The 13,435-nt window shown below is 51.8% G+C and overlaps 1 protein-coding gene across 10 annotated transcripts in view; it reads right to left on the reverse strand.

Annotated features, from left to right (window-relative positions):
• Fbrsl1 (fibrosin like 1) overlaps positions 1 to 13,435 on the reverse strand; it is an 88,285-nt gene that overhangs the window by 22,397 nt on the left and 52,453 nt on the right. For 8 of the 10 annotated variants that reach the window (XM_076922338.1, XM_076922346.1, XM_076922340.1 and 5 more), the window contains one exon: positions 12,646 to 12,675. The exons of the other annotated variants lie outside the window; for them this stretch is intronic. In XM_076922338.1, coding sequence (XP_076778453.1) covers positions 12,646 to 12,675 — 30 coding nt within the window. The remainder of the gene's footprint in view (positions 1 to 12,645; positions 12,676 to 13,435) is intronic. 10 annotated transcript variants of the gene reach the window in all.

The raw sequence follows: 13,435 nt of genomic DNA on the forward strand, positions 1-13,435 counted from the left end.
CATACTCTGAAGGACGTGGCAATTTTAAATAATTGGTAAAAGTGACCCTGGATAGATTGTTCTGTCCTCTTAGATTGCTTCCTCAATATGAACTGAGTATGTCAAAAAAAATAAAAAACAAACAAACAAAAAAAAAACCCAAAACCACTGAAACTCTGTGATGGAACACCCGCAGGATGATCTGTGGTCAATGAAGAAATGTGTGGGATCAGTGTGCCCTTATGGTAGGGGCCCTGAGGACTCCCAGATATTCCACCATGACAGGACACTGAGAATGCCCTCTGTGAACCAGGAAGCATCCCACACAGATGCCAGGTTATCCTGTGCCCTCCTGACCTTAGACTTCCATCTAGCAGTGAGCTGCTAACTTCTGCTGTCTGTAATCCTTTGTGTTACATCACATGCACAGGGTGACTGGGTCTGTGGAGAATCTCCACAACCCAGTGCAGAACCATGTCATCAACAAAAACGGGGCCTTGAAACTCAAGGTTTTACCTGAAGCCCCAAGACTGTCTCTGCCTCTCCGTGTTCTGCATCTGCACACAAATGCTTCAATGAAGTTTGGCGTTTGTAAAGACCGTCATACCCACTTACTGCCTTAAAGATGTTGCTCCAGAAAGGGAGCAATAATGAGATGTCGGCCACAGATGTGCACCGGGTGTCTGCATATGTGCACTATACAGGTATATGCACCCCCACATGTCTGTTCATGCTTTTGGGTTCCCGTACTACATAAGCAGAAGGCTGATTGTGTGTAAGCAGGTGTGGGTAGCTACATTAGAGCACAAGTTTGCATATGAGTGTGAATGTGTGTGATAGTGTGAATGTGTGTGATGATGTCAGTAAGGCTTTAAGGGAGTTCTGGAGGGTATGTGTGCACTGCAGACTGGGGGGCTGGGTGGGTCTTGGGCCATGGACTCAAACTATTTTATGATTTTACAAAAAAAGAAATTTAGTTATCACTGAAAGTACTAAAATAGCCTCTGTAGGGAGAGAGAATAGGCTTGCCCCAAGGGAACTCATGGGAAAAACAGCTCAGAAGAGTAGACTTGAGGTCAAAAGAACAACCTCGCTGGGCAGTGGTGGCGCACACCTTTAATCCCAGCACTTGTGAGGCAGAGGCAGGCGGATTTCTGAGTTCGAGGCCAGCCTGGTCTACAGAGTGAGTTTCAGGACAGCCAAGGCTACACAGAGAAACCCTGTCTCAAAAAACCAAAAAAACAACCCCTCCCCCCCAAAAAAAAGGACAACCTCATTCAAGAAGGTCACATCGGACGACACTCAACATAATACAACGTAGCTCCGCTCTCTACAAGTTCCCCAGCACAATCTAACAGGACAATGTCAGGACTCGTGAGGTGTTGAGCCCTTACTGTCCAGAGCTTCTACATGGCCCAGCCCAAGGCTTGGGATGGGGCTATGTAGAGCTGGGTTTTTAGGATGCCAGGCCCAGCTGTCATGGGGTGAGGACACCCCAGTGTCTATCAACAGGCAAAAAGGACATAATATCTAGTCCAGACTACCTCAGTCTGAAGAACTGTGGACATGGAATATGCTTCTGATTGGTAAAGTTAAGGAAAATCCCAGAGCACTGGAGCTGGGGAGAGATGGCTCAGTGTTTGTTTAAGACCACTGTTCTTCCAGAAGCCCAAAGTGCAGTCCCCAGCACCCACACGATGGTTCACAATCCTCTGTAACTTCAGTCCCAGAGGATCTTCTGGCCTCCTCTGTACATGTTGTGCACATTATGCAGGCAAAGCACCCCCACATATATTAACTAATTAATTAAATTTGTTTGTCCGAAACAAAGTCTCATTTTGTAGTTCTGGCTGGCCTGGAACTTACTGAGTATACCAGGTTGCCTGTCTCTGCCTCCTGAGTGCTGAGATTAAAGGTGTATACCACCACACCCAGCTTTTTCTAAAATTTTCTTTTCTTTTCTAGATAAGAAAGAATACCCCAGAACGGTAAAGGGCAGAACCCATGACTACATAGAGAGGTAGTGATTGGGGAGGCAGGCCCTACCCACAGTCCACTCTGATTACCTAACTGTGCTTTCTCCTGGTGACAGGCTCCCGTCTTCCATGCTGGGGTACTTACTACCTGTTGTGTGACTACAGTGCCTCAGAGCACAGAGCAGGCCCCTCACTTCACAGACAGACTTTAGTGTGCGGATCTTCAGCTGTGAACTTCTATAGTGTACAAGCCTCAGTGCTACATCACACACATGGTATAGAACCAGTGGTTCCAATTCACTGGAGGCTGAGGGGTCCTGCAAAGGGTGGGTAGGAGGAGAGGCTACAACCAAGCCTGTAGTTCTAAGTGTGGCCTGTGCTGGATTTCAGACCCTGGAGGTGGAGCAGAGAGCTTCAGACACAAGCCAACCCAGCTTAGGCCTGACAAGAAGTTTTTACAATTAAAGCCAGCGAGGCCCAGGATTCCACAAATCGCCTAAACACACCTCTGCCCAGGTCAGTCCTTGTGCGCCACACCATACTGTGTAGCTGGGCTTTGCTAACCCTGACCCCGCTGCTGTTTTCTGTAGCCACCACTTCAAGCTAGTTTGGTAGAGGAGAAGACCTAACAAGCCAAGGTTCCTCAAGGCAGGGCCGTTCTCCTCCTAAGCCTACTTTTGGCTTGCTGGGAGGAGTGACTATTGCAGGGTCTGTCCTAAAAGAATCACAAGGACCAGGGAGTCGGTGGACAGGAAAAGCGAGGTAGCTGCAGGGGAGGCAGAGAGGGCCTGATGCGGTTAGAGTCAGAGGTTTACTTATCACTGCTGTCTGCAAACAGGTACACCAGGGTCCTGACCAAGCACTGCCCCTTTGCCCCAGGACACCCAGGGCTCCAGGAGGTTCTGTCATTACCCTATCAGAGCTAAGGTAGGCCACTTGGATGTCAGTTCCTGTACAACGACTATTTGGGCTACCTTAGCCTTTACAAAGTTCTTTACAACAAATCAGAACAATGGCATCCAGATGAGAAGACACAGGGCTTACCCCAGACCAGAACACAAACTTCTCTGACTGTGGTAGCATTCTGTAGAATCTCTGGATCCCTCCTATCCTATTCTTCTGCACACAGAGCTACCATGGTTCCTCTCTTGGCATGTCATGTGGCCCCTCTGGAGTCCAGTATGACTGAATCCGTCCTGCTGGTTATCTATAGCCGCCTATGCAGCAGCTCTGGGAGCCCCAACTCTTGGGACCCTTTACATAACCAGCCCAAAGGCACGGGGGGGGGGGGGATGGACAGCAGCTGGCCTCCCTCTGAGGAGGCTGCCGGAGGTTCATCACTATGGGGGCCACCCAGCCCTTACTACAAAGTCTTCAAGCCCGTCTTGGGACTCCACTCCATATGCAGCTTACAAGTGAGCTCGGGGCCCTGCAAGCCAGAAAGGAAGAACCATGACCTCCCAATCAGGGAAATGAAACAAGCCACCAAAAAAAATCAGGATCTGCAATTCCACATCCAAGCCAAAAGGCAACTTCCAAATCTCAGAGTTTAAGACCTTACACAAGCAAGCATCGAGTGAAGCGACTCAAATCTGGGTGTGGAGGATGGCCCCTACTCTGCCTGCCTCTACTTGAGAGCTAATGACTTCTTAAGGTACTTCTTAGCAATCAATGTTCTGTCCCAGGAGTTCTAAGCTCCTTGCTCTTCAATCTGGTGGTGTGTGTGTGTGGGGGGGGGGGGGGTCCCAGCAGGAAGAGCAGCATGGGGATGGGGAGCAGAGTGAGGAAAAGCAGGGGTGGCATATTCTCCCCATCACAGGACAGTGCCTGGCATGGCCAGTCAGTTCCCTCCATGCACGGGCAAGGCAAATCTGCTCAGAAAGACCACGGGTGCAGGCAGGAATCCTAGTGCTTTGCAGGGAGTAACCAGCCTGACACGTGGCCAGGCTGGTTACTCCCATTCAGGAAAGCTCTAACCCAGAAGACTCCAGTTTCCAGGGCCTGGGGTGGTGGGTATGGGGGAGATCAGCAGATCAGTGGTGGAATAGAAGTCTGAGCAACTGTCTTCCTAGGCAGACGCATCCCTTTCTGCCAAACTTCAGAGCTGGCTAGCTAGGCCAAGCCGGGTGTCTCACAGGGGCCGCCAGACCTGCGTTAATAACTTTCTGGGTATATCTACAGGGATGAGACTCAAGTACTAATTTCTCCTCCAGTCTTGGTGTGGAGCCAGCGGACAGAAGAAAAGAATACGGTCACTTCATACCAAGATGCATGTGGGAAATCCCCAGGTTGCAGGCGTGTGGGTCCGCGCAAAAGGCATGTCTGGCAAGAAGACTCCACTAATCCTCCGAGGGGCGTCAATAAGGCTCGGGGATAGGGTCACCGCGTGCTTTGTTTGAGACTATTGGACCCTAGGGACAGCCTTCGGATCAGACAAGAAACACCCTCGGCCGCACCCCACCCCAGACAAAGAACTCAACTCCAGGCAGGTAAGCAAGGCACCACGCACCCGGTGGCGGACTGCGCACGGGGGCGCAGACAAAGACGCGCGCCCCCACCGTGCTCCGCCTGCCTACGCCGCGCGCCCGACCGACCTGGGACCCTCGCTAGACAACACCCTGCCGCTTGCTACCACATGCGCCCCAGGTGCAGCCGCGGGAACACCGGGACTCTGAGGGACCTGCTCCAGCGGAAGACGCAAGAGCAGGATTTCTAGAGTTGTCCTCTTGTCCGTTCCTCTAAGGGATCGGTGCTTCCCCACCCTCGACGCCCTAAGTGCTGCTTTGCTCTTCGCTCACTGACCTCTCGAGCACCCAGATCCTGCGTGCTTCTCTGCATTCGTCGACGGTCTCAGCCCTAGGTGCTGCTGTGACGCGGGTGGCAGAGAAACTCCCGTGGGCCTGCCATCTAGGGAGTCTCTTTCTGCATGCCCAACTCAGCCAGAACCCGGGCCGGGGGCGCGCGAGGCGCACAAGTACCCGCACCTTCTCTGAGCGCTGCGGGCGCTCTGGACGCAGCGGCCAGGAGCCGTCGGGCGGGCGGGGTGGTGGTGGCGCGGGCAGGCGGGGCGCTGTGTGGGCGGGGCACGGGCAGGCGCAACTAATCCAGCCCCGAGGCGCAGATCTGCCCGCGCTGGGTGGCTGTGTAATCTGACCTGGTGGTACCCAGGCTCAGTGTGCAATGGCCACAAAGAAACGACCGTGGGCTCTACTCCATGACCATCACAAAAACAAGTTACAGACAACTGGTACTCCGCTTACTTTAAGGGAAACAGAGCCAGAAAGAAGCGAGACCACTGGCAAGTCCAGGAGCTGGGGTACGAAGGGCTGACAGGATCCCCAGGGCCAACAGCAAATGTGCCAACCAGTCCCGTTTTTTTGTTTGTTTGTTTGTTTGTTTGTTTTTTTCTTTGAATCCAGTTCCGACTCTAAGCCACTCCACTCTGAAAAGGACTGTGGCGCCACGGCTACTCCACGGAGCCCTAGTTACTTTACAGAAGGCTGGAGACGCAAAGCGTCTAGTTTTGTTTGTTTACTTGTTTGTGAGGCCAGGGGAGCCGACCTGAGTCCACAAGGAAACTGAGTATGCCTGCCACACAAACCTTATCACAATGAGCCCTTCAAACCCAGTACGCACACAGGCGAAACACAGAACTCAGCAATTCCACGCAATTCCACCAATTCCATGTGGGCCCTTGAAATTCAAGGCCCCCACTTGGACTTTAGAGGCCTGGTCCAGGATGGGCATCCACTTTGTGGGAATTCAGTCATTCCTAGGCCCGGGGGAGCCAGCTCCAAGGGGTGCATCAGAAGTAGAACGCCACGCTGGGCCAGCATTTATCTTTACAAAATTATCTTTACAGCTGCAGCCCTTGAAAATCCAGTGGTAACTGGAGACCTGTCAGAAGTACCAGCCTCAATAGTATCTTTCATCTCTTTCATTATGTTTGAATTATTTACCAAATAAAGGTCCTCTCCTTACAAAGGAAAACACAATAAAAGCAAAATCACCACCAAATCCACAAAACAACAACAAAAACCACTGTGCTAGATGCATAACAGCTTCAGTTTCACAAGCACCAGTCACCAATAAGTAAACTGAGGCACAGAAGAGATGAACATGGTCAAGGGGGGCTCCAGGTCCTAGGAGTGGACCTGGCTACGGGGAGTCAGAGCTGAGGAGCCGTGGCAGAACATGGTCACCTGGAGTGACCCCTACACACACCATGGTGAGGGCTACAGAAAGGTCAGCAGGGGATGTGGGGGGCGGGGGGTACATGTGTCTCAAGATGTTTTTGCCTCCTTCTGGATGCCTGGCCCAGGGCAGGAGCCTCCAGCTATGGCCTGCTTCAGGGACTTCACTCTGTACTGACTGGCTGACTCTGGGCCCACAGCTGGCCCCCAGTGCCCAGGGGGAGGCAAGTGCAGGACTGTCTCACTCATCTCACCTCTGCTGTAGTCTCTTCCCAGCACTACTCCCAAGAGAGCTGCTGTGTTTGGTCTTCAATTGAGTGTGTAGTAGGGTGGTGCACACTTAGCCTGGAAAGGTTTACTGTTCTGGTATTTTCTATAGAAGAGAGCCAAACCTAGAAAGGCCCAAAGGTATGACAGTGATAGTCTCATACCTCAGGTGGATGCCAGGATGGAAAATGCCACTCTTAGCAGTATTTTGGGGTCCAGGGACCAATGGAATGGAAGAGCACAGGCCAGGAAATGCATGAGTGCTGTTGGAGAAACTTGGGGTCTATGAGAGGGCAAGACCCCTGACCTGAGGTTGCATCTATGGAGCCTTGTCTGCTTACTCATCCAAACTACAAAGAAGTTATCATATAACAATTACGATTGTCATTTCTTGTCATCCCTGAGGCTACCTTTGGCAGAAGAGCCCTTGAAGAGAGATTAATCCAAACAATGGGCTAAAAACTCAGAGCCCTGGTCTGGAAGTAAAATTAGACTTTCAGAACCTGGGCCAGGCCTGTCTAATTTTGTTTAGGAAGGAAAATAACTGTGATATGAGAGGTTTAATGAGGTTAGAAACTGAGAAGGAAGTGAAGGGAGAATAGATTATCATGGGAAATAAAGGCAACCGCTAGAGATAACACTGATATCAAATATCAGGCTTCCAAACCAAATATCTATAATTCACCGGGGCTTAATGGTGGTACTGGGGCACATTTATCCAAACACCCATGTGAGTTTAATAACTCACATTATAATGTATTCCGTCATCATTCTATGTCTCTAGGAGAAGATGTGGGCACTGAGGGGCTTCACCTGGAACTTGGGGATGCTGGGACTATCTGAGGTCCTTTGGGTTATGCTAGTCTGACGCCCCTGGGTACCCTAACCTCCACTTGAGCCTCCCTGAGGGCCTCGACCTGTGATAGGATCGTACACCATGGAAGAGCTTCTTCCTTCTGGCTGTTACTCTGTGGAGCCAAGCCCTCAGAAGTGGAGTCTGAGGCCACAGGGCAGAGCTGTGAGATGCAGCTATGGAACAGTGGCATCCTCCGGCAGAGGCACTGGCAAGTGTGGTGTGTTGGGATCTGGGGAGCTGTTGGTTCCGTCCTGTAGATCTGACATGAACATGTGAGCCAGTTGAACAGGACATCAGGGTGATGGTGGCTTCCTGGGCCAAGGACAGGAGAGATATGTTCACCAGTGTGGCAAGTACCAAAAAGTGCTGCCTAAAAATGTCTATTAATGAATGACCTTGACACCACTCAGCATCTGTGGCCTGCAGACCATGCTTTGAGCATTACTGTAACAGAGACACTATAAAGACTTGTAGTGTCATCCTCATGAGAGGATGGTCAGAGACATAGGGGAGGTGGCCACATCTCATCGATATCCTGAGGCTGTCAGGATCTGGGCAAGGCAGGGTAAACTCAAGGCTGCAGATGGGCAGGCCCTGCAGCACCTTGACTTGGGCTGCTGGAACTTCAGTGCTCAACACGAGCCAGTGTTTAGACCAGCCACATAGACCTATGTTGCTTTATTAGGGAAAAAATGACCCTCCTGACAAAAGCCACTTGCTTCTTTGAGAGAGCTGAGTATAGCTACATGTTTATTAGTGGTTGCCAAATATCAGCCACCAGAAAGCCGCCCTCCATAGCCAGCGTGTTCAAACCCATGGGCAGTGCAGCACTCTTATCTCACTGCTGTGTCAAGGGAGAAACTTTTATTCTTCCCATTTTTCAGGCAAGGAAACGGGCCTGGAGAGTCCCTGGCAGCCCGTGGTCTCACCTGTTCTGTGTGGGCTTTTCTTTTTTCTTTTTCTAGACAGGATACTATGTAGCCCAAGCTGGCCTGCAGTTCTGCCTCAGACCCACAAAGGCTGAGATTACAGGTGTATGCCACCACTCCTGGCTTCACCCTGCTGATTTCTGATACCAGTTCCTGGCAGTACCACTCACCTGTCTGAGGCTGAACCCAGCCAGTGCCATGACATGTCTAAACACTTGCCAGAATATGTGTTCACTGCAATCCCGAGGGGAATCCAGGTGCCTTCTTGTATCAGAAAGTGAGACCGCATAAGCATGTGACTATGTGTGTGTGTGAAAGCCCCACCATCCAAGATCCTCTCCTCTCCCACTGACCCCCCACAAAAAAATGGCCAGGGTACCATCACGGAGCTCCTGTAATGAATCAGATGCTATTCTGGGAGCTGCATATAAGGCCATAGCCTTCAGGGCAATGCTGGCTTGGGTCCAATGACCAGCTCTATATATCCAACCCAGGGCTGAGGCTTAAGGTCTCATTATTTGGTTCTGGTGCTTCTGCCCAAATCCCTGCGACCCTGTAGCCGAGAGATTGTATTTGAGGCTGGTTGGACTCACTCTTCTCTGGCCCCCGAGACAGGGATCACCCCACAGGCCTCTATCTAGCTGTTCCCACCTAGAGAAACCCTAAAGTCAGCAGGTAGAGGGTCTGTGGGTGTTTATGGCCAGTGGTGGTTCTCCATGCACAGATGGGAAGTGGATCCTGCATAGGCCACCACCAGGTAATAGGACAAGAGGTAAGGGTGGCTACAGAAGCTACTCAAGCCTGACAACCAACATCTGTCTCCACAGCAAGCTCTGAGAGGGAAGGACATGCAGCTGCCACTCATCGGGGCGTCCATCAGGTACAACCCTTTCTTCTCTGGCCTGTCCAAGCTGAGGCATTCAACAGACCCACCTAGGAACCAGATGGCCAATTCTACACATGAACGGTGGTGACCCTGGGCCGAAGCCTCCTGCTGTGCAGAGGGGATGCACAGTAGGATCCTATAATACCCTAGCGGTCCAGGAGCTGTGCCTGGGGCCCTCTCTGGACACCCTCACTCCACACTGGCTCTGTTGCTGAGCTCTGAGGGGGGAGCAGGTACTCAGGACAGGCATGCCCTCCTTCCCTTTCTGTGCACTTCCCGTTGCCTAGCTGTGCTGTCATTTGCTCCCACAACCCAGGCCTTGGAGCTCTGCTAACCACATCCCTCTACTCACAACAGGAAGGTTCTGCCCCTCAGAGGCCTTGCCTGCTAAAAAAGTTGGTGAGTAAGGGTGTGAATCAATTGTGGGGTTGTCTGAGTATCAGGAAGTACCAGCCATAAGCGGTAGATGCCTCTGCAGCCTTGGACCCCATGTTCCCTGCCCAATGGGTCTCCTGCCTCCTGCATACCAAGTCCAACAGGTGGCCATGCAGAAGAGAATAGGGTGCCAGCCAGCCAACCAGGCCTGGGACCCAGAGACGTCCAACTCAGAGACAAATCACCAAAGCCCTTGGACTCCAAAACCCAAGGTACACTGTGCTGGTGGGTATTTGTTTGTTTGTTTGTTTGTCTGTCAACTTGATACAAGCCAGGGTTGTCTGGGAAGTGGAAACCTCAATTGAGAAAATGCCTCCATCAGACTGGCCTGTAGGACCTGTGTCAGTGCTGCCATCCCTGGCAAGATGGTACTGAGTTGCACTAGAAAGCAGGCCGAGCAACATGGGGAGCAGCAGAGCCCCTCTGTGGCCTCTGCTTCAGTTCCTGCCTCTAGATTCCTGCCCTGAGTTCCTCCCTTGGCTTCCTATAATCATGGATGAATTGCAACCTCTAAGCTCAATAAACCCTTTTCTCCCCAAACTGCTTTTGGTGATGGTGTTTTAACACAGCAACAGAAACCTAAGACACACACAGTGTAGCAGAAGAGGTCGGCAGGCTTCAGTCATGACCTTGAAGTCACTTCAGAAGGGACATCACGCCTGAGGGATGCAGTATCCACTACTGTGCCTAACCTGTGATGTCCTTCACAACATGACCCATGTGAGGTCTACTTAGCCCTGGAAGGGCCTTCTTGGTGGCTAGAGTGTAAGGAGCATCTCCACAGACGGCTGCAGACCAGTCCTAGGGGCTGGCTAGCCTAGCCACAGGACTGAGGCCACACACAGCAGGGAGGAACCCTGACCAGATGGCTAGCTGCTAGAGCCACTTGGGCAGAACTGGCAGCTGGCTGGGACCTAACGGGCTGCCTAATGAGCCACTACATGATTTTTCACCCATATTTTTCCAATAAAAAAAAAAAAAAAAAGCAGTTAGGCACTACCCACAGCCCTGAGGAGGAGCCATCTGTGTGCCCACTCCTGAGCCTGCAGGTAGCACTCCCTGCATTGGCAGCTGCCACACTAGAGTGCAGCCCTAGTGGGTGGTGGAGGTGCACAGCGGTCCTGGGAAGGGCAGTAGAGTTTGTGGGCTGCTGAGCTGCAGGTGACGGAGACTGAGAGACTTGCCCGGAGTGTCTGGATCCTGACCTGCATCAGAGCTCCAGGACTGTCCCTGGGGGAGAGGCATCGAGTACTACAGTACTAAGCTCAGATTTTGCCAGCTTTGGAAGAAAGGACCACCCTACCTACGTGAACTGTCCAGCTCCACCAAGGGTGTCTAGTTCCCCCTTCCTGCAGGGCTCAACTTCTCTGAGGCAGTGCTGAGGGTCCTAAACAATGAACTCATTGAGGATTCCCTCCTTTACCCCCGACAGGATCTCTCTACAGCTCTGGCTGTCCTGGAACTCCCTGTGTAGACCAGGATGGGCTCACACTCCCAGAGATCTGCCTGCCTCTGCCTTACTGAGGGTCTAGGCACCACTCATCAGCGACCCTGCTCACTGCTTCCAGATCACATGGAACATGAAACAGTGGCTGAGGGAGTTAAAGGGTCCCCTGTGAACATGGGCTGTGGAAAGGCCCCTCTCCCTCCAGAAAAGGCAGAGACATTGTCACCTCAGAAACAGGGCAGTGATTTGGTCCTAACTTAATCCTCAGTAGGGAACTTGGCCTTGGCAAACTATGTCCAAAGGACAGGACCTAGCCACCTGGGTCCCAGCATCATGAAGAGGGAAGCATGGGGTCTGGACTCTCAGACTCACAACCCCTAAACTCAGAATCCCAGCATCCAGGAAGCAGTGTCTTTGTTGTAGTGGGAGCTGAGCTGTCTGGGCCATGATCTGTATCTGTGGTGTTGGGGTACTTGGGAGGATACAGCTTCCACACAAAGCCCTTGGCTATTTATTGAGCCATCAGAGATGGTAGCCTCAAGAGTGTCAAAAATGGCAATCATGATTGCTACAGGATAACAACTCTCTTCTGAAGAAGACCCCAGGACAGTAAACCCGTGTAGCTATCATACAGAGATCCCAGATGCATGGGGAAAGGATAATCTGAGTTAACAGGACAGGCATGTGACATGTCCTAAAGGTCCACTGCCCCATAAAAATAAATGAATGAATAAATAAATAAATAAATAAATATCCCCAGAGCAGCAGGTCACTGTGCTGGCTGCTCTGTCCCGTGTATATACCAGTTCAGACTCCACTAAGACCACCACAACAGTGACAAAACAGAGACACTGTGGAATGGGACAGGTGCTACCTTGGCTACCATTGAAACCTTGGGTCATTCCTCTTGTTCAGGGGGACATGAGGAACTTGCCTCATGTCAAACTTGCCTCAAACCAATGTCCAAGGCTAACTTCTAACCCTCTCCCATGCCCCATGTCTGGGAAACATCTCCCTTTGTGGCCTCTCCTCTGCATCTGTGACTGCCATATTCAACCCAGGCTACCAGCACCCCAGGCCTATTGGCTAGGACTTTATTTGCTCAGAGGCCAAGGCCAGTAAACACAAGACAGAAACCTGCAACTGGTTGCCCCAACCCACTTCATAAGTGTGACCTCTGCTACGTCCCCTCCCTTCTCTCCCAATTCTTCAACCATCTGTGATAAAGTACTACCTGGAGGCCTCAAGAATCCTGGAGGGCCCCAAGAAGTTGTGGTGGCAATAAGTGACACCAACACTAAGCACTGAGCAGCACAAACCCTGGATTAATGGGGATATTTTGTTTTGGACAGCAGAGGCAACAATGACCAACAGCTTCTACCCCACCTCCCGAAGGTACCTGGTGCTGCTCAGCAAAGCTCTGCTGTCCTCCTCAAGGCCAGCCAGGGCCTAGGCTGATCTCCATCAGGGTCTCCCCAATGGCTGCCCAAGGTCTACCGTTAGGATGTCTAAACCAGTATCACGGCAGGCACAGCAGCCAAAGAGAAGTTCCCTACAGCAGCAGCCTCTCTAATAAGGAGAATTCCCAGACACTGATGCTCCCTAGCTTCATGGGGTGGATAGGAAGATTATCCCAGGTCAGTCCAGAAGGAAGGGGTTGGGGAAAGCCAGGCTCACCTTGTCATCCACGCCACTCTCACTGTCGCACTGTGGGTCAGAGAGAGAGAGAAGTGTCAGTGTCTTTCATACTGCCAGGGTCACTGGGTACAGAATATGGGTGGGCATTCCTAGCCACATCTCAGCCAGGACAGACAACGTGAAGGAACAGGGACAGAGGGAAGGCTTAACACAGCTAGCTTCCCTCAGGATAGGCAGACTTCAGTCCTCTAGGACCAGGCCAGATCCTGTAGCTTCAGAATGACCTGTGACATTGGGAAATGTGCAGGGAGCTTTACCCAGTCCGGATGAACTCAACTATTCCAGGAACCTCCGTGGGGCCCACTCCATCTTGTGAGGAGGACCCAGATCGAAGGAGGCCCCCACCATACTCTCACTGACAGGAATCAGCCCCAACAGCTACTCCTCTGCACTCAGGTGGGATAGGGTACAGAGGAGATGAGTAGTGCCACAAGGGCCAGTGAACCAGCAGACAGTGGCACCGCCACCCAGCTGAGAGCTCATGTTCCTCCTCCTGGTCTGAACCCAGGAATTTAACTGGAAATACCAGCATCTCTTCCAGCTGCTCTGGCCTCTGAAGCAGGTCACACTTGCACTGTGTAGCCTTGACAAGTCCCTTGCCCTCTCAGTGCCTCAACCCATGCTTCTGTAAAGCAGGGACAGTGTCTTCTCTTGGTGGGAGTGTAGCTGAAGACATTGGCCTTCAGTGTGGACTTGCCTGCCATGCTCAGGGTGGAACTCAGTGAATGGGGTCAGATGACCCACTTGTGAAAGACCCATTTGTGAGTAC

The sequence above is a fragment of the Arvicanthis niloticus genome, chromosome 24 (assembly GCF_011762505.2).
Source record: "Arvicanthis niloticus isolate mArvNil1 chromosome 24, mArvNil1.pat.X, whole genome shotgun sequence".
NCBI lineage: Eukaryota > Metazoa > Chordata > Mammalia > Rodentia > Muridae > Arvicanthis > Arvicanthis niloticus.